General features: G+C 37.8%; 1 protein-coding gene across 2 annotated transcripts in view; it reads left to right on the plus strand.

Annotated features, from left to right (window-relative positions):
• The window catches only part of LOC150106015 (uncharacterized), a 387593-nt gene that overhangs the window by 189913 nt on the left and 178000 nt on the right, over positions 1–19680 (plus strand). For both annotated transcript variants that reach the window (XM_090393743.1, XM_090393744.1), the window contains exon 11: positions 1198–1356. In XM_090393743.1, the coding sequence (XP_090249869.1) occupies positions 1198–1356 (159 nt within the window). The remainder of the gene's footprint in view (positions 1–1197; positions 1357–19680) is intronic.

Consider the following 19680-nt stretch of genomic DNA (forward strand, 5'->3'; position numbering starts at 1 on the left):
CCGGAAAGCCAATCCAGGCTTCGTCCATCACCTCGTGGTTGTCTTGGAGGTTTCCATGAAATTGGCATCTTGGGCAGTCATTCACACTATGAGTCATTGTCTTGGCTATGGGGGAACAGTCACAATAAGGATGGTTTGACAGTTTCCATTTGTGTACTAGGTAGCCACACCTGTTCACAAATGACCATATCTTCCTAGGAAGAGAAAAACTAGGCTGCAGAGCACAGGGATCTTCAACCAGGAAGCCATCTGTTGGGAGATTGTTGGACCAGCGTTCTATCCACATATCAGATGTTGATGGGAAGGTAACTGAAGAGAGATTTTCCATGGACTAGAAAAGGTTTCTCAATTTTAGGTGAAGACTAGGTGGATTTTTGAGAGTCAGAGACTGGAGTGGGTTACATTAAATTAAAGATGCCAAGAAATTATATACTTAGTTTAATCCTTTTTACGGGTGTAAGCAAACAAAGTTTGCACCCGAAGTATTTTCAGTACTGAGGCAACTCGTATATAGAAGCTAAAGACTTCACATCACTTGCCTTAGTATTCCATAATGCAAAGCACATATCCTTGCTGTGGGCACAGTTTTTATTGGATTTGGCTTTGGATACCACTGCTTGAAGTACTCTGCCAGGATATTTAGGTCTGTGTTCAAAGTTGTTTCCAGGTTGGCAAAGGAGGTGAGCTGGTGTAGTATCGCTTGTTCATCGGCATACATATATTTGCTTGAGATGGTATGTGGAATGTTGGGCATGCAGATGTTGAATAGTAAAGGGGCTGACACAGAGCCCTGTGGGAGACTATTGTGGAGGAATGATACTGCGCTTGAACACACTCAAATTCTCTGCAGATACCACCCTGGGTCTGCTCTTTTTTCCACCAATATCGACCTGGATCTTTTAGTTAAATAAATTAAATAAATAAAAGAACCTATATTTTCTGTAATATTTCTTGTTTTGCATTTGTTTTATGTATGTATCTGTATCATTACAATATTATCTCAGTTTTGTCAAGAAGAATTTTTACCCTGCGAATAATTGTCTGCAAAGAATTCTGTGGATATCCAACTGTAAAAAGTGAACCGAGAGTTGACTGTATAAGGTTATGTCTATAAACTTTGTGCTAACTCATCTAAAATATCTAAGAATGGTATTTGATATAGAATAGGTCAAATGGCAGAATTATTTGTTTTTACAGGAACACAAAAGCAAATGTGATTACCATCAGGTGAAATGTCCTCATTGTAATGCTGGAATGAACCGTAAAACATTGGATGAACATGTGCGAAGCAGATGTCCTAAGACTTGCGTTAAGTGTCCACATTGTTCTGATAAATTTCCTAAGAAAGATTTTGAAGTAAGTTTAATCACCCTGCTTGTACTGAACTTTGAAAAGTATTTAATTTTCAAATATGCTATTATTTATAGCATATACTTGAATTCAAGTATATGCTATGAATATATCAGTTTATAATTAATCTACATTAGAATTTTGGTGTACTTATTTAGTTTCATGGATTTAGTTCTATCTTATTATTATTATTACTGCATGACACCTCCAAGAAATCCAAGAACTCATTGCGAGAGGGCACTCTACTCCACTACACACATCCCACTGTCTTCCCTACTATTTAATTCTCAAAATACACACAATGACACTACTACCACCCATCTACCATTTTATTATCATTATTATTACTCTAAGACCCCCATTGAGTCAAAGACTCATTTAGGAGATCCTTTTGACATACACACAGCTCATCATACTGTACCTTGAACACACTCAAATTCTCTGCAGATACCACCCTCTCAGGCAAGGCATTCCAATCATTCACAAGTCCGAATGCAAAGAACTTTCTTCTCACTCTCCCTGCTCACATCCTCTTTATACAGCTTTCAGTTATGACCTCTGTTTCTCCCCTGATCTCCCACCGTTTTCTGTAAAACCTCTTCAACATTGATCCTATAACAACCACTTTCTAACTTGTAAATATATCATATCACTCCTCTTCCTCCTATCCACCAGACTGTAAATTGCATCTTCTCAACCTTTTCTCCTATTCAACATTCCAGAGATAAGAAACTACCTTAGTCAGTCCCTTTGGACCCTTTCCAACATCTCTTTATCCTTTTGAAAACCAGGCAACCAAATCTTGGCACACATGTGGCCTAATCAGAGCCTTATACAATGGAACAAGAAGAATCTCCTTACTCTGTAAGTCAGCTCCACATCATTCTGAGAATTTGTTGTGTTGTCCTCAAAATTTTAGATCCTTATCCACTATCACCCCAAGATTTCTTATTTCCTCCACTTACAACAGTATATCAACACTAAAAATAAATTCTACATCCCATCCCATCCCATCCCATCTTTGTTTCCCAAATTTTAAAGCTTTACATTTTGCATCATTGAACTGGCATCCCCATTCCCATGCACATTTGCTCAATCTATTCAAGTCTTCTTGTAAGACCACAGCATCTTCTCTACTCTTCATAATTTTTCCCAACTTTGCACTATCTGCAAACAATGAATATTCCATCCAAATTTTTGCCAATATTATTAACATACAGGTTAAACAGTAATGGCCCTAAAACAGACCCCTGAGGCACACCACTAGTGACTTTCCTCCTCTGGGATATTGCTCCCCCATACACAACTTGCTGATACCTATCAAATAGCCAGTCTCCGATGCAATGCAATAATCTAATATCCAAACCTCATCCACTCTAGTTTGACTATCCACTTATCATGCAGTAATCTATCAAAAGCCTTTGCAAATCTAAGTGTACTACTGTGTATCCCTCTCCTCTGTCTAACAAAGCTGTCACCTTATTGTAATAAGTAAGTAGATCACTTAAACATGACCTCTCTTTAGCAAATCCATTGTTTAAACCCAATTTTGGATCCTGATTCTCACTAGCCTCTCAAGCACTTTAACAACATCTGACACACAGATAGGCCTATAATTTGATGTTTTATTTGACATTATTTATAGAACAGGTGTTCTATACCTGGCATCAAAATTAGTGGTGGTCGTGGGACACAAATGACTTGGTTGGGGAGAAAACAAAAATTGATAGAAACTTGAGGAAGTTATTGCAGCAGGTAAATAAGAATAGTGTTGTTGGGAAAGTCGTAGGCATGTTGCCCAGATATGATAATAGTGAATTGAGAAAGAGAACGGAGATAATGAATAGAAAGATGGCTGAGTTGTGTGAATGAAGGGGGGATTCAATTTATAAATCTGTGAAGTGAATTTGAAGGGAAGTTGCAATGATATAAAGCTGATGGCTTACATTTGAATGAGTTTAGTGTTGGGCATTTAGAAATGCTATTGTTTTTTTTTGAGAAGGCACTGAGTCAAGAAGTTACCGTAGCAAATGATCAGAGTTCATTTTACTAAAAGAAAGGACAAATGATCAGAGTCTACCTGTGAAACGGGATAGCACAAATCAACAAATTGTATGGCAGGAAGAAGACAGATATGAGGTTGAAGATGTGGTTGCAGCAGCACAAGATGAGACAGGTAGGAAGGGAAATCAGAGTCAGGATCAGGGACATGGGAGTGGTCAGACCACAGAGAGAGATGTGTGGTATAGCAGCTGGAATAGAGAATGTTGGTGCTGGTAGAATGGCTTCAAACACACAGTGATTGTTATGTTTAATGTAAGGAGCATTCGAAACAAGAGAGGTGAGTTTGTTGCATTGATTGAGACGGTATGCTGAAAATAATTGGAATAAGCAAAACTTGGTTGTCTGAGGAGGATATGATGTTGGGAATAGAACTAGAAGGATTTATAATTTTCTGGAAGAATAGAAATGTGAAAAGAGAGTGGAAGTGCTGTTGATGATTGCAGAGAAATTGTGTCTGCAAAGTGTGAAAGTTGATAGTGCATGCATCTGTGTGGTGTGAAGTTGAAATAAACAGGTTAGTATATATGATATGATGCTGTTATATGTCAGGGAATGCAGAGAATACTGATTGTGAAATGTTTAGGGAAATTAGTTGAGCATGTAAAAAGAAGGTGATTCTGACTGACAACTTTATTAATAAGAGACCATACGATTTAATGAATAAAATACAAATTGCCAACCAGCTTCACTAGCTACTGTCTAGCATTATCAAGGCTGTACTAGTGTAAATACAAATGCACCAAGTTACATGAATACATAAGCGTTAGTACCTGTCAGACCGTTACATTTGATAATTCTCATTTGGAAGTGCACATGCATTAGTCAGAATCTGGTACATGACTGTGTTGTGTGGTTTTTTGAGAATTGTAGTTCAGTTAAGCTGAGAGAATTGATGAGATTTTTCCAAATGCCTTTAAGAATAGCACCTTGATTTCTATTTAAAATTGCTGCCTGTGCATAGCACCACTGCTGATTCTTTAAAAGTTCTGTGTCTGTAGTCATCCTTGATGTAAGGCATAGAACTGTTTTCCTAGTTTATAACGTGATTGATCAAAAAATGGTGAGCTAAACCTGATGTGATTATTCTGTTGTGATTTACATCTCCCACATGTTCTTTCTGTCTTATTTCAAGACTTCGAGAGGTCTGGCCAATGTACGATAGGCCACACATGCATGGAATTACATATACTCCAGGATGTTTGAAGAATGGCACTTCATCTTTAGGTGATCTTAAGACCTGTCTGATACTATGATCAGACAGGTCTTAAGATCACCTAAAGATGAAGATGATCGTATTATCAGACAGGTCTTAATTGGGTAGATGAGCTGAGTGGAAAAGATGTTGACAATGCATTGTAAGTCACAAGGCAGTATCTGACAAAAGAATGAATGACTGCATACCAAGTGTTAAACGAGTAAATAGAGTAGGAGTGAAATGGATGAACAGTGAAATCAAGCAAGCTATGCTGGAAAAGAAAATGTTATGGAGGAAGACGTACAAAACAGTTGGTGGTGATCAGATCCACGAAGAGTATAAAGTGCAGACTAAGAAGGGGACAAGCATGGTAAAGAAAGAAAAAGGTGCAGTATGAGAGGAGTTTGGCTTGTTAGACCAAGGTTAACTCAAGTCAGTTTTTCTGCTACATGGTGGCAAGCAAGAGGAAGAATAATTATAGCAGATTAACATTGGTGGATAATCATGGCAAAGGATATACTGGAATTCTTGAACAAGCACTTTATCAGTGTATATCATACTGGTGTAAATGATGCGGTATAATATATAGAAGAGAAGCAAGTATTAGGAGAATTGGAAGTGAAAGAAACAGAGGTGTATCATATGTTGGTTGGGTTAGATGTGAATAAAGCTGCGTGAATGAATGAATGACATATCACCACATATTTCTTAAGGAATGTGCACCACACTTGGCTATGCCCTTGACCTGGTTATTTTATTAAATCTTGCAATGGGTAAGGTACCTAAGGAGTGGAAAGATGGCAAAATAGTACCACTCCTCAAGAATGGTTCTAAGACAAGTCTCCAACTATAGGCCAGTCTGTATAACTGCAATTGTGGTCAAGGTGTTGGAGAGATTGGTAAGGAATAGAATACAGAATTGGGTTGATGGACATAGCATTCTTTATGATGGTCAGAATGGATCTGTAAGCAGGTAGGTCCTGTTTTAATAATTTACTTTCATTTTAGGATAAGGTGACAAGTGTGGTAGATAAGGGAGAATCATATACAGTGATATTCTTAGACTTCAGAAAAATGTTTGATAGATTACCACATGATAAGTTGGTGTACAAGTTGCAGAGGATGAGTAGATAGTATATTGGTTAGATGGATCAGAGATTGGCTCTCTGAATGATACCAACAGGTTGTGTAAGATGGAATGGAACAGTGTTTCAAAAAAAAGGAGGGTAACCAGTGGCATGCCCCAAGGGTCTGTTCTTGGGCCCCTTCTGTTTAACTTATTTGTAAATGATATAATATGTGGAATAACTGGGTTCTTCGGTTATTTGCTGATGATGCAAAGTTGAGAAGAATTATACATAGCACTACTGATATTAAATCCCTTCAGGAAAATTTGAATAGACTTGGACAAAAGAGTGGGATTGTAGTTTTAATATCAATAAGTGCAAAGTGTTGTTGGAAGTTTATTTTGCACTTGGTTAGACTATAATAAATTTAGTTTAATCCTTTATCCAAGTGTAAGCAAACAAAGTTTGCGCCTGAAAATATCTTCAGGACTGAGGTAAGGTGGTACATCCCTTGGCAACTCACAGCAAAGGTGGATCAAGCTCTCATCACTCCTTGTCTCAGTATCTCCCATAATACAAAGCACAGCTCCTTGCAGACATGTACTGCTATGCATTAAGGGAAGGGCCACTACCCAGACCGGTTTCGACCTTTATTGTGGTCTCGTCAGTGGGAGGCAGACCCAGAGTGGTGATTCTAAGGCAGAAGCAATGGAGAGGTCATATTTACCTATACAAGTTGCCAGCCGGTGTACCACCTTATTATTAAATTACTCTGGAGTTAGAGAAAGATGTTGGAAGTTTATTTTGCACTTGGTTAGACTATAATAAATTTAGTTTAATCCTTTATCCAAGTGTCTCATCTTTATCCAAATATCTCAGATATTTTGATAAAAATATCTTCAGATATCCAAATATCTGAAGATATTTTCAGGGCAAACTCTGTTTGCTTACACTTGGATAAAGGGAAGAGTCTGCCTCCCACTGACGAGACCACAATAAAGGTCGAAACCAGTCTGGATAGTGGCCCTTCCCTTAATGCATAGCAGTATACATGTCTGCAAGGAGCTGTGCTTTGCATTATGGGAGATACTGAGACAAGGAGTGATGAGAGCCTGGTCCACCTTTGCTGTGAGTTGCCAAGGGATGTACCACCTTACCTCAGTCCTGAAGATATTTTCAGGTGCAAACTTTGTTTGCTTACACTTGGATAAAGGATTAAATTAAATTTATTAATGTAAAGTGTTGTATTTTTTCGTGCAGAAATATAAGGCTGTGTACTATACTGATAGTGTTGTACTGTAGGAAGTTAATGAGATTAAAGATTTGGGAATGATGGTTGACAGTAGAATGAAATTTACAGGGCATATTGCTGGTGTTGCAAAGTCTGCACATCGTAGTGCTGCAATGATAAGAAGTACTCTAACTTGTAAGGATAAGGAAGTGGTTGTGCCACTGTGTAAGGCACTGGTTAGACTGCACTTGGACTATTGTATGTATAGCATATCTACAAGTGATGTAGAGACATTGGTGCTGGTCCAGAGATGAGTGACTAAGACATTATCAGGAGCTTGGAATGCTCTCAATGGAGAGAGAGGCTGAAGAAATGTGGCTTGCAGAGTTTGGTGGATAGGAGGAAGAGAGGTGATATCATAGAGACATTTCAGTTAGTGAGAGGATTTTATCAGATTAATTGAGAGGGGATTACAAAAAGAGTAGAAGGTGAGAGGGGAAGAACCAGAGGGCATGCCTGGAAGTTATGTAAAAGTGTAGTGAAGAGGGGGTGTGAGGAGTCGATTTTTTATATGGAGAATTGTCAGTGAATGGAACAAATTACAAGAGTGAGTTGTTAATGCAAGGAGTGTTAAGGATTTTAAGATTCTATATGATAAATATGTTGTCAGTTGAATGACCCTCCTGTGATGAGTCTGTCAACTCAATGGAGAGTATAATAATAATAATAACCAGAAACAAAATGATACATCATTTTCAAAATCAGAGTAAATGCCATAGTGTTTGTTTCTCCTAGAATAGGTGAATAGAATTCATTAAGAGAGAGAATTCCTTTATGATAATGAATATGTAAGTTATATTACATAATTTAGAAAGCTTGGTCAGCAGGCAGAATTCCTTTTGACTCATTGTTTACAATAAAGGGAATAATACCACAAATGTATTATTCAAATTTCTTGTGAGTGTACACCTGCAGAAAGATAAGAAAAGTCATTGAAGATATTCTTGCAGAAGAGCTAGTAATGTTCATGTAAAATTGAGATTGTACATTCATTTTAAAACTCTGAAACTCTAAAAGAAAGGATGAGATTGTACATATTTTTATTTTAAATAGCTGAGAAGCTTAAGATAAATAATTGGGTCCTGAAAGGGAACTGTAGAATTTTTTTGAGCTGCCAAGATAGCATCTACAATTGCATCTAAGACTAAGCCTCAAATGCTGGTTGAATTTATGTTAAGGCTACTTCAATGTGAGATTTGGGTGAATGCTGAACTTTTTTGATATTTAGCACATACCAGCATATTTATGGCAAGCAAATCAGCTGCCTAAACCTTCACATTTGTGGACCTGTTAGTAATCCTGGATGTTCCAAGCCTACTGAACCATCATACTGGTGAAAACTATCAACTAGTGACATCAGTCATTGTGTGGCTTCTCACCCCTCGGAAGAAAAGCCAAACCTCGAATACTGTGCACCGCTAGGTGGTAGATGAGTTGCATTACCCAGTGTAATACCACCTCTTCACCTATTATTATTACCACCCTAAGACCCCACAGAGTGAAAGACTCATCAACGAGAAGGCATGTCGGTATTCTTGTTGAAGGCATGAATATTATTGTTGAAAGCATGAAGTGACCAAAAACTGTGTTTGGATTCCTAAGCAAAACCCAGTTTACTTTTTCCCCTATTTCGTCTAGCATGTAGTATTAGTGTAGCAAAAAGCAGAAATGTTAAAAACTAACATTTCTGCTTTTTGAAGGTGCAGCTTTATTTGACAGAAGAGATGCTTATATGGGGAATTATTTCTAGATTTTGCTGAAGTGTTTGACAGACTACCGCATAACAAATTACTGTTGAAAGTGAACAGTAATTTGTAATGTGAACAATGGATGGATAGTCGGTTGGTAGCTTGATTAGGGAGGGTTGTACAGGAGCCTTTGAGTTACATACAGAGGTGCAACAGGAAGGTAAGCAGGATGGCACAGGATTTGGTTCTGGGAAACCACTGTTGGTTAATTTATATATCAGTGATAGTTCATAGTTTTTGTGAGGAGATATTTAGTTCTTTGCAAATGAGGCCAAATTAAGAAGAAAAATATCAGGAAGCGCCAATGTGATACTATCACAACACAATTAGGATAGGTTAGTACTTTGGACTGAAAAATGGGGAAAGTCACTTCGGTGTTTTGAACTTTAAAGTCATACTTTGGCTAGGAAAGGGGGTTTGTTATGTCATAGGAATTTTGCTCCAGGAAGTGAAAGATCTGGTAATCTTTGTCGATTGACAGCTGAAATGCAAGTTAGACATCACAAAAGTTGTAAAAGTTACAAAAAAATTGAGGGATAAGGAGGCAATAGTTCTATAGAAGGCACTGATTAGGCAACATTTGGATTTCTGTGCACAAGTCATCTGGATATATATCAGCATAAGAAAGCATTAGAGTGCAATCACCAGGGACTATGTATGAGGACAGATTAAGAAAACTTGGCCCTGTAGAGCTTAGTTGATGGGAAAAGAAGAAGTGATCTGATTATCATCATCAAATTCCTGACATGTACAGGACATGATAGTACTACATGAAAAATTTACATCATTACTAACTTCCTATCTACAATTTTCCTCCAAATCAGTCTGTTACTTGTCAAGACCCCAACATTATCAGATCTTATATTTCTATCGTCTAAGGCACTTTGTACCGCATCAATCCGCCTATATCTTGGTCTTCCTCTGGGTCATTTTCCTGCCAACCTGGCAGAGAACACTTGTTTTGCAAATCTTTCCTCACCCATTCTGTTTAAATGACCATACCACCTGAGATTAGCTCTGCTAATGCATTCCTGGATGCTGACAATGTCTAGTTCTTCCCTAATATCCTCGTTTTTAATGATATTGCCATTGATGCCATCTGTTCACGCTTTTAATCTTTCTCAGGACTCTCATATCTGCGGTCTCTAGTCTTTGGTCAAGTGATATGATTGAAACATATAAACATGTATACTTCCGTACTGTATGTTTACAAGGCAAAGTACATTAGGTTTTGTGGTCTGTGAGTGTTTAGTCTCATCTTCTGACTGTCTGGTGCACTGAAAATAATACTAATATTCATTGTTTTTTCTGCTGACCAATGTTAGTTAAAATACTGGACCAATCTTAATAAACAACTATATCACCGTCATCAAAACAACATAGAAACACAGGACAACCCCCAAACCTTATATGTCTTTACCATACATCAGCTCGCTCTCCCAGAAATTAAGAAGAATTTTGAAAAAATTTAACATAAAAACGCTTTTCTACTCTTCCTAAACTCAGATCAATTCTAAGCGAACCCAAACAGGCTCACAACCATTTTCAGTTTCCAAGTGTATATAAAATCACATGTGACTGCAGGAAACCATATTATGGCCAAACTGAGAAGTCCATCCTCCTATGTCTCGAGGAACATCAGAGGGACATTGCTTATAACAAAACCAGAGCAAGCGCCCTCTCTAGCCATGTCCTGTTCTCAGTGAACACAAATAGTGAAAGCTGTCAACATGAGATAAACTGGACCACAACATCAAACCTTCATATATGTCACAATGAGGTAGAATGCCACATAGTTGAGTCTAAAGAAATTGTCCTGGACTCTTATCACATAAACAGTAACCTTAGTTATAATTTACCAGACTCATTTAGCTCTGCTATCAGATACTGGCACACTCGTGAAGTCACACGCTTACAGATGCCTAACAACAGAACTTTAGCCAGGACTGTAGCTTCAGTTCAAACTTAACTGTAGTTTATAGTCAATTATGTAGTGGTAAAAACACCAAAATGTTTCTTTGTGGTGTTTTTATGTTTGCATTCAATGTTCTCACGCCTGAAGAAGTCGGCTTTCCGACAAAACATGTTGTGTGTTAAATAAAATTAATTGTTTGTCTAATTCTTGGAATTCAGTCAGTAAAAAGTATGAATATATCTTCTTGCTGAGTAAATACAACTGATAGTCATATATATATATATATATTGAATAATAATTCTAATTATTATTGAAACCTCTGAGAACTCATTCTGGGTAGAGCACACAATGCTGCTATCTCCTCTAATTAACTTGCCAATTAACTTGATATTTTTCGTTGATGATGTGAAAAGGTAGTCCAAATTTGTATGGATATTTTTTTCTCCAAACCAACCAGTCTCTCCAACAATTTCAATTTCCAACACCACAATTTCAAAAGATTTTGTATACTCCTGGTCTCTTCATAGGCGGTTGAGATTGCTTTGGCAATATTAACATCATGAAGACTTTTCATAGAGGTCAAAAGGCAGACTGTTTAAATTATATTGTTGTAGGATTTTTGCTATTTGCTGTAACATATTTCATATAAGATAAGAAAATTGTGTCATTGTCTGGTTGTTGTCATGGGGCATGAGATGGTCCATTCAAGATGCTGTTGATAGCTCTGAAATTATAACCATATTTTAGAAGACTATCTTTAATATACATTATTTCTTTTTTTTTTTTTCCTTTTTTTTTTATTTTTTTTTTTTTATTATCATCACTGGATATGGTAATAGCGTTCTCTTTGAGAGTTTTTATAATGCCTTGCTTCTGCACCTGTTGATGGTGGGAACACGTACATAGATACCAGAAATGGATTTTATCTTTCAGAAGAAGAAAAAGATTCTATCTTTTTCTACTTCTGATGTGAGTTGTATTTTGTCATTTAAACTGTTAAGGAAGTCTGCGAAGTTATGGAGGGTTTGGTTTCTTCTGAACGTGGCCAAATGACGAAAACATCGTCTACATATCTTACCCATAATCGTGGTTTAGTATTATATCTCAGTAATTATATTGAATCCAAGCAGCAGTGAAAACAGTGGACAAAAGCCAGTTGTTCAATGCCGAAGAAGACAAAATCGGTTCCATCAGCAGGAATAGTCCATGACATATGTGTTTTAGGATGCTAAAGGCATTTTGTTTATTAATTATCTTGAAAAGGTAAAACAATAACAGGGGAATATTATTCCAATCTTTTAACAAGACAAGACAAAAAATTTGTGAGAAAAGACCTGGTTTGCAGAAGAAAAAAAATATACAGTCCTGATTATAATTTGTAATGAACTCTTAAAATAAAAGGTTATGTGGGTAGAATATGTGCCATCCATATTCTTAGGATTTTAATACCACCATTATTGTTAAGATTATGGTGATTGATAAGAATTTAACAGACATCTTGTACTCATGAATTTACTCATGTACTCATGAATTGGAATTTGTACTCATACCACGTTCTGGTGTGATTTAATGAACAGGTACCTTTGCAGTCGATTCTATGTAGGGAATAATCAGAAAGGCCAGACTTACTATAATTATTAATGTGTCATTTATGTTCCTTTTTCAGATAGGAATTGTGTGTGTGTTGTTTCATCTATATAAAGAAAATTACAGGTACAGTGAATATGGTATACTCCAGGGTGGACCAGTGGAGGAAGTGGATCCTTAGAGGAGTTGAATAATTTCTTTAATTTTGCAGAAAGGTTAAAGGCAGCAATAATCATTTTATGTTAATTTTTAGTGTCCAAATTCCCATCTGCTTTGATCCATCAAGTAGAAATGTTGAAACATCATCAAGAAACAAATTCCTTGCAGTAACTCTCATCTATTCATTCTCGGATATTATAAGAATGTTAAGCAGGATGATCTTCATAACTTCTCTGCCTGATTTCATTGGATGGATTGAATATTATCATTTTCAATCATCTAATGTAAAAATGTTTGATTCACCGAAACAATTTTTTGTTCTACAAAAAAAGTGTGCCATTGTTGTATAAGAGAAGTATCAAGTGTGCAGTTGCCTTGGCATTGAAATCCCCCATCTTCCTTTTCTTTTTATATAAATCACAGAATAGTTATTCTAAAGTATGAAATAGTATGTTTTGTTTTTTTTAAGCGAAGAAGATACTTCATGTGCAAACTATGTTTGCTTTCACTTTGGATAAAGGATAAAACCAAGAATATGATTTCTTGGCATCTTTAACTTATAATATAACCAAGTGGAAGAACTTTCAGCATCTATCTCTGATCCAGTGTAATTGAATAATAAAGTGATACATCTTTTCATTACTTGTATATGTGACTTCTGCAATACTTCAACCTTAGTGTCCCTTCAGTATTTGGCTCTCACTGTTGACAGTTATTAATACTCATCATTGGGTTTGCTTACTTCCTGGGAAGCAGAGAGAGAGAGAGAGAGAGAGAGATCCCACTTGGTGGCTTTTTGCCTGTCACTAAGTGAATCACACCACTGAGTTTTCCTATCCTGTAGTCAGGTCAGAAGTGATCCTCTAAGGTCATTCAGTAAGATTTAAAGTGATCTTGTAAAGCAGGGAGAGGTATTCCTGCATTAACATATCTGAATAAAGGTTGTAACTGGTTTAGATAGTGGCCCATTCCATAATGCATAGCATTATACACACCCTGAAGGATGTGTCTTTTGCATTATGGGATACTAAAGCAATTGATGTGAAGTAATTACCCTCTATATACAAGTAGCCCTGTCGTGAAGATGATTCATGCACAAACTTTGTTTGCTTACACTTAGATAAAGGATTAAACCAAGAATATAATTTCTTGGAATCTCTAATTTATGAAATAGTTATTAACACGTTCGCTGCCAACTATGAGTATACTCGTAGTTGGTAAACCAGCTACACAAGCCAGCTACGAGTATACTCGTATGACGCTTACCGCTGGCAACGAGATTACCGTACTGACCTTGAAGAAGTGAAATTGCTCGGCTTACAGGAACAGACTATGCTGAAGTAGCGTGGCAGCGAACGTGTTAATCACTCTTTAACAAGCAGGATACATATTTAAATTCCACTCTGGACATAAATGTTCATGATCATCTTGAGGCATAGATAAATTTCATTGCACAGTGTGTCACCATCACCTTAACTGGCTTGAAAAAGTTCTGTGCTTGAAAAGTTTTAGAGGGGAATTTATGGCTTAGTTGCAAAATAAAATTAAAATAAATAAATAAATAAAAATTAAGAAAGTGATTTTAAAAGTCCTCAGTCCCATCCATAAAAGGTTGTATACAGTGGCGTTGCATGATCATTTCGGTTGGGTGTGCTATCATGTTTTCTATAATAAATTTAGTTTAATCCTTTATCCAAGTGTGAGCAAACAAAGTTTGCACCTGAAAGTAAGTGTGAGCAAACAAAGTTTGCACCTGAAAGTATCTTCAGTACTGGATTAAGGTGGTACAACACCAGGGCAACTCGTTGCAAAGGTGGAGCAAGCTACCAACACTCCTATTCTCCTATAATGCAAAACACATCTCCTTGCAGATATGTCTAATGTTATGCATTAAGGGAAGGGCCACTACCCAGACTTTTTTCGACCTTTATTGAGGTCTCTTCAGTGGGAGCCAGGCCCTAGCAGGTCATTTCTACCTATAGGAATTGCCAATTGGTGTGCCACCCTTTTTTAATAATTTACTCTGGATTTAGAGAAAGATGTTGAAAGTTTATTTTTCACTTGGTTAGAACGATTAAACTAAATTTATTATACTCTAAACATTTTTCTCTAAATCGAGAGTAATTTATCAAAAAAAGGGTGGCACACCATTTGGCAAGTTATAGGAGATACTGAGATAGGAGTGTTGGTATCTTGCTCCACCTTTGCAACGAGTTGCCCTGGTGTTGTACCACCTTAACCCAGTCCTGAAGATACTTTCAGGCACAAACTTTGTTTGCTCACACTTGGATAAAGGATTAAACTAAATTTATTATACTCTAACCAAGTGAAAAATAAACTTTCAATATCATGTTTTCTAGGTGGTAGGGGGGGGGAAGCTTGGAGACAAATAATTACATCAGTAAATTTTTATAATTATTGATTTAATTAAATAATTTCCTCAATAAGTGTCTTTTAGCTTTTTTTATGTAATTATTTGTCGATGTAAACTATAAATACATTATTTTCATTTACATTATTTTAATTCTTGTGAGAAAAAAAGGTATTCAGAATTAATAGTTTTTAGCACAATTTCATATATTAAAAAACTGACCAGCATATTTTATTAAAAATCAACTAATTAATTAATCCTGAATTAAATTATTTCAGTTTAAAAGCAAAAAAAAATCATAAAACTAACAAGTAAAATAATATTAAATTACATACACTTACCTTTTAAGAATGTATTTTTTCGTTTAAATTTGCTTCACTATAAATTTACAATTCACACTTCACTCTGTAACTTATTAGACAGAGGGCAAACTTAACCAATCACTGTTCACAAATCAGAAAAAGATGAATCAAAAACAGGAACACGTGTTTTATTACTGCAATAAAACACGTGTTCTATGGCTACCCCGCAACAGGCCAACCCATAATGAAATTTTAAGACAGACAAAGCATTCGAGGGTGTAAGATTACATTTCTCAATCAATTTTATGATTATAATTTGTGTAATTTTTTAATCGATCCCGGGGGAAGTGCCCCCCCCTGCGGACACCCATGACTGTGGGATTGCATTTTATGAATGTACAAAAGTTTTGAGAGGGCATGGTACATCAGCACTCATCTTAATTAGTCCAATGCAATTAATTACAGGATAACTTTGAATACTTCTGCGTAGAGTATAATAAATTTAGTTTAATCCTTTATCCAAGTGTGAGCAAACAAAGTTTGCGCCTGAAAGTATCTTCAGGACTGGGGTAAGGTGGTACAACACCAGGGCAACTTGTTGCAAAGGTGGAGCAAGTTACCAACACTCCTGTCTCAGTATCTCCTATAATGCAAAACACATTTCCTTGCAGACATGTCTATTGTTATGCATTAAGGGAAGGGCCACTACCCAGACTAGTTTCGATCTTTATTGAGGTAGAATGGAAGTTCATATCTCTCATCATTGGCCTTTGGAGAATAAAGCATGCTGAGGATCAGCAGACAGTAAAAGAGGAGTATGATATAAGATAGAGTAGGATAGTAGGAGGTAAAAAAGAGGCCTCAGTCAACCTGTTTATCCTTATTGGCTAATTGGTCTGTAACATATAATCTCAATTTACCTGTTCAGAAAAAGGTTAAACCTAGACTTTTGTCTATAGTTCACATATTATTTTATCTAAAGTAATGATTTACTCCAGTATTAATGGAGGTTCTTTTTATGTTACTAGATATAATATCCTTATTTTTATTCCAGGTAAATAATTTTTTTTTTTTTTTAAAGACAAGATGTAAATAATAGGACTTATTTAAATATTTATTTTAAATCTAAAATAACAGGACTTAAGGTCCAGTAAGTAGGAATGAATAGGAACTTACTGAGGAACTTGTATACCTGGTACCACTGGGACTTAGAATGGGGAAGAGACTGGCCCGGGAGATGCCGCTCACGAGGAGCGGCACCGCCTCGCAGTAAGCCTTCGCCGCCCGGGTTCTCAGCTCTCCCCCCCTTGTTTGGAGTAAAGAAACCGTGCCAGCGAAAGCTTTGTGGCTAGGGAAGACAGAGTGGTTATTCTTTTTCCTGGGGTGGGGGGGATGGTGGGTTTTTTGGGTTCTAAAGAGATATACAGGGCTTGATGCGTCCCTGTATAAGAAAGCATATTGTCGGTGGTTTGCAGTATTGATTCACAAATTTAAAGTCTCCTAGTAAGTGCCTTTCTTGTGCAAGAAATTTGGGTAAGTAGAAAAAGAAACCTTTTCTTATTCTTGCATACATTAAATTTGCGTCTCGTATCTGGGATTTTTTCCGTACTTTCCAGATGTGATATTTTAGTACATTGATTAGGAAGATAGTGAACTTTTGGGTTTTTTGGACTGGTGGCAGGAATTGTAGTCGTACGACCTCTTCTACTGTCAGCATGGGGATTCCCAATGCTGTGCTGAGTCTCTGCCAGATGCGTTGGGCTGGTGGGCAAAAATAAAAGAAGTGGTCCACCGTTTCCACGTCCCGGCAGACATCGCAGAATGGGTCGCACGGGTTAGGTACATGCCGGGATTTCACCAGTTTCACCGGGAGCCGCCCGTAGGCTATTCTCCAGGCTAGATCCCGATGAAAAGGCTGTCCCCAGCTATTTTTGATGTTTCTGAAGAGAATTTCATTATTTGTACTAAGATTGGGTGTATCATGCCTGGAAAGTTGGAAGAAATCCCAGTATACTGCTTTGGGTTTGTGTGTGAGGATTGCTATTCCTCTGTCTCTGAGTGTTGTGATCGATTTCACTACTGTACGGTACCACTTGGGCACCCCCCTTGCGCGGGGTCCAGCATAGTCCGTGATCCCAAAGAGGGGGAGGAAAAGTCCTATAAAATATCTAATTAGTAGGCCAGAAATGTGGTTGGAGTTTAAGGCCTTCCGTATGGTTTTGAACGTGTTTGCTTGTAGCAAGCTTTTGTGATCGGGCAGAGCATAACCCCCTTCTTCCTGTTTGAGTTGTAGGTATTTCTTTACTTCGCGTTTTCTCCCATTCCAGAAGAAATCCAGGAGTTCTTTTGATAATTTATTTTCTTGTGCCAGTGTGATGCCTGTGATATTGACAGTGTGCATCAGCATTGGGGTGACGATTGTTTTTATTACTGTCGCTCTGCCATAAAAGGAGAAGAAGGTTGGTTTGAACAGCCTTATCCTTTCCCTGCTCGTCTCCTGCAATTTTTGGATTGGTAGTGCTAGGGTGTCTGAAAAGGGCACGCCTAGTATAGTTAGGGGCTGTGTCTGTAGCGTTAAACCGTAGGGAAGTCCAGTGCTATGGAAATTTCCGAAACTTTTGATTTTGGTTTTTTGTGCGTTAACGCGAAGACCACTGACTATGCTGAATTTTTGCAGCGTGTGCAGATAGATATAGATGGACTCAGAGTCTCTGAGTGGAGCCACTACATCTTCTGCATATGCCACTATTTTGCATTGTCTGGAGCCTTGGGGCAGTGGAATACCATTAATTGCGGGGGTGTTATCAATTCTTTTGATTAGGGGTTCTAATACTAGGGAGAAGAGGAGGGGGCTTAGCGGGCAGCCTTGCCTAACCCCTCTCTTTATGCAGATTGGTTCTGTTAGAAACCCATTAATAGATAGTTGGCTCGTGGCTTCCCATACATGTTTTTAATTGTACGCCGAAGTCTCGGGCCCACGCCTATTTTTTGTAGGATGTTCTGCAAGTACCTGTGGTTGATGCTGTCAAACGCTTTCTCCAGGTCAGTGGAGAGAAGTGCCAAGGGGTATTTTTTCTCTTTGGCCAGTTTGATCAAGTCTCTTAACAAAAAGAGATTGAATTCCATAGAACTACCAGGGATCCCGTAGACCTGTGAGCTTGTTATTATTTTTTCGATACCGCCCTTAAGGCGTGTGCAGATAATTTTTGCAAAAATCTTGTAGTCTACGTTGGTTAGGGAGATTGGACGCCAGTTATTCGACAAGGTCCGATCTCGGTCTTTCTTGGGGATAAAGATGGTGTGGCTCTTAACGAATTCCTCGGGGATGTTTCCCGAAGTGAGGAATTCGTTAAAGATGTTTATTAACGCTGCCAATGCAAATTCCCAGATAGATCTATAGAATTCTATCCCCAGTCCGTCTGGCCCTGGGATCTTCTTTGTTTTCATCATTCTGCACGTGGCCTTTAATTCGGCTGCAGTTATCGGCGTGTCCTGCAGGGCACTAAGATGATCGGGAAAACGTGTTGCGTCCCATTCACTGAAGTCATCCGTGCCCTGCCGGTCAGAGAAGATACCGATATACTGCTGATGAAAGTGACGGAGTATTTCGTTGGTTGAGCATAAAATCTGGCCCTTCTCCTCGATCTGGTGAATCGTTTTCTCATCATTAGCCGCCACCCGTTGTTGGTTGTAGAATGCGGCGGAAGGTGTTTCCAAATTTCTGAGATAGAGTCTCGTTCGAAAATCAAGGTCTTCGACTCTACTCTGCCGCTCTTGCTGCAGCTCTATTTCTACGTGCCTGATAAGATGTCCGCAGGGAACTCCGCTCTGTTCGTTTGTCCGGTACCAGCCGAGTTCCCTGTAGAGATCCCTCAGCCGTTTGCGTTGTTGGTAGGCCCTTTCGCGCCCTCATTTTTGGAACAGTTCCCTAGCCTGCCACTTGAAGCTCAGCCAGTTTTCCCAGTCCCAGTTGGTGTTTGTCCATCTGTCACAGAGGTTGTGATCTCTTCAGTGGGAGCCAGGCCCAAGTTGAGATACCAGGCAGAAGCTTTAGCAGGTCATCTCTACCTATAGGAGTTGCCAAATGGTGTGCCACCCTTTTTTAATAAATTACTCTGGATTTAGAGAAAGATGTTGAAAGTTTATTTTTCACTTGGTTAGAGTATAATAAATTTAGTTTAATCCTTTATCCAAGTGTGAGCAAACAAAGTTTGTGACTGAAAGTATCTTCAGGACTGGGGTAAGGTGGTACAACTTTAACATTCTGTGTAGAGTGGGGGAACAATCTGTTTTATGATTGATTAGAAAACAACAATGAAAGAGAATGCTATATTTGGTTGGTATATTTGAAATACTCAAAGGTGAAAATATGTGAACCATCATAAGACATGTGAGAATAGGAAGGAATAAGTGTGAGTAGAAACACTTTCATTAATGGTAAACGAATAATTAATAATTATCATTTGTGATATTTGTGTCCTATAAGTTGCTGGGTAGAGCGAATAGCACGATCCTATAAATTCTAAACATGAATAAGTGAATTGAGAGAGAAAGTATTGCAGGAATAAATATGGTTTGATGGAGCAGCAAATCATCTCGTGAAATTTGTTGCACATGTTATGTGTATTTCT

The sequence above is a fragment of the Typopeltis vanoorti genome, chromosome 6, assembly GCF_054136105.1.
Source record: "Typopeltis vanoorti isolate ZY-2024b chromosome 6, IOZ_Tvanoo_1.0, whole genome shotgun sequence".
Lineage (NCBI taxonomy): Eukaryota > Metazoa > Arthropoda > Arachnida > Uropygi > Thelyphonidae > Typopeltis > Typopeltis vanoorti.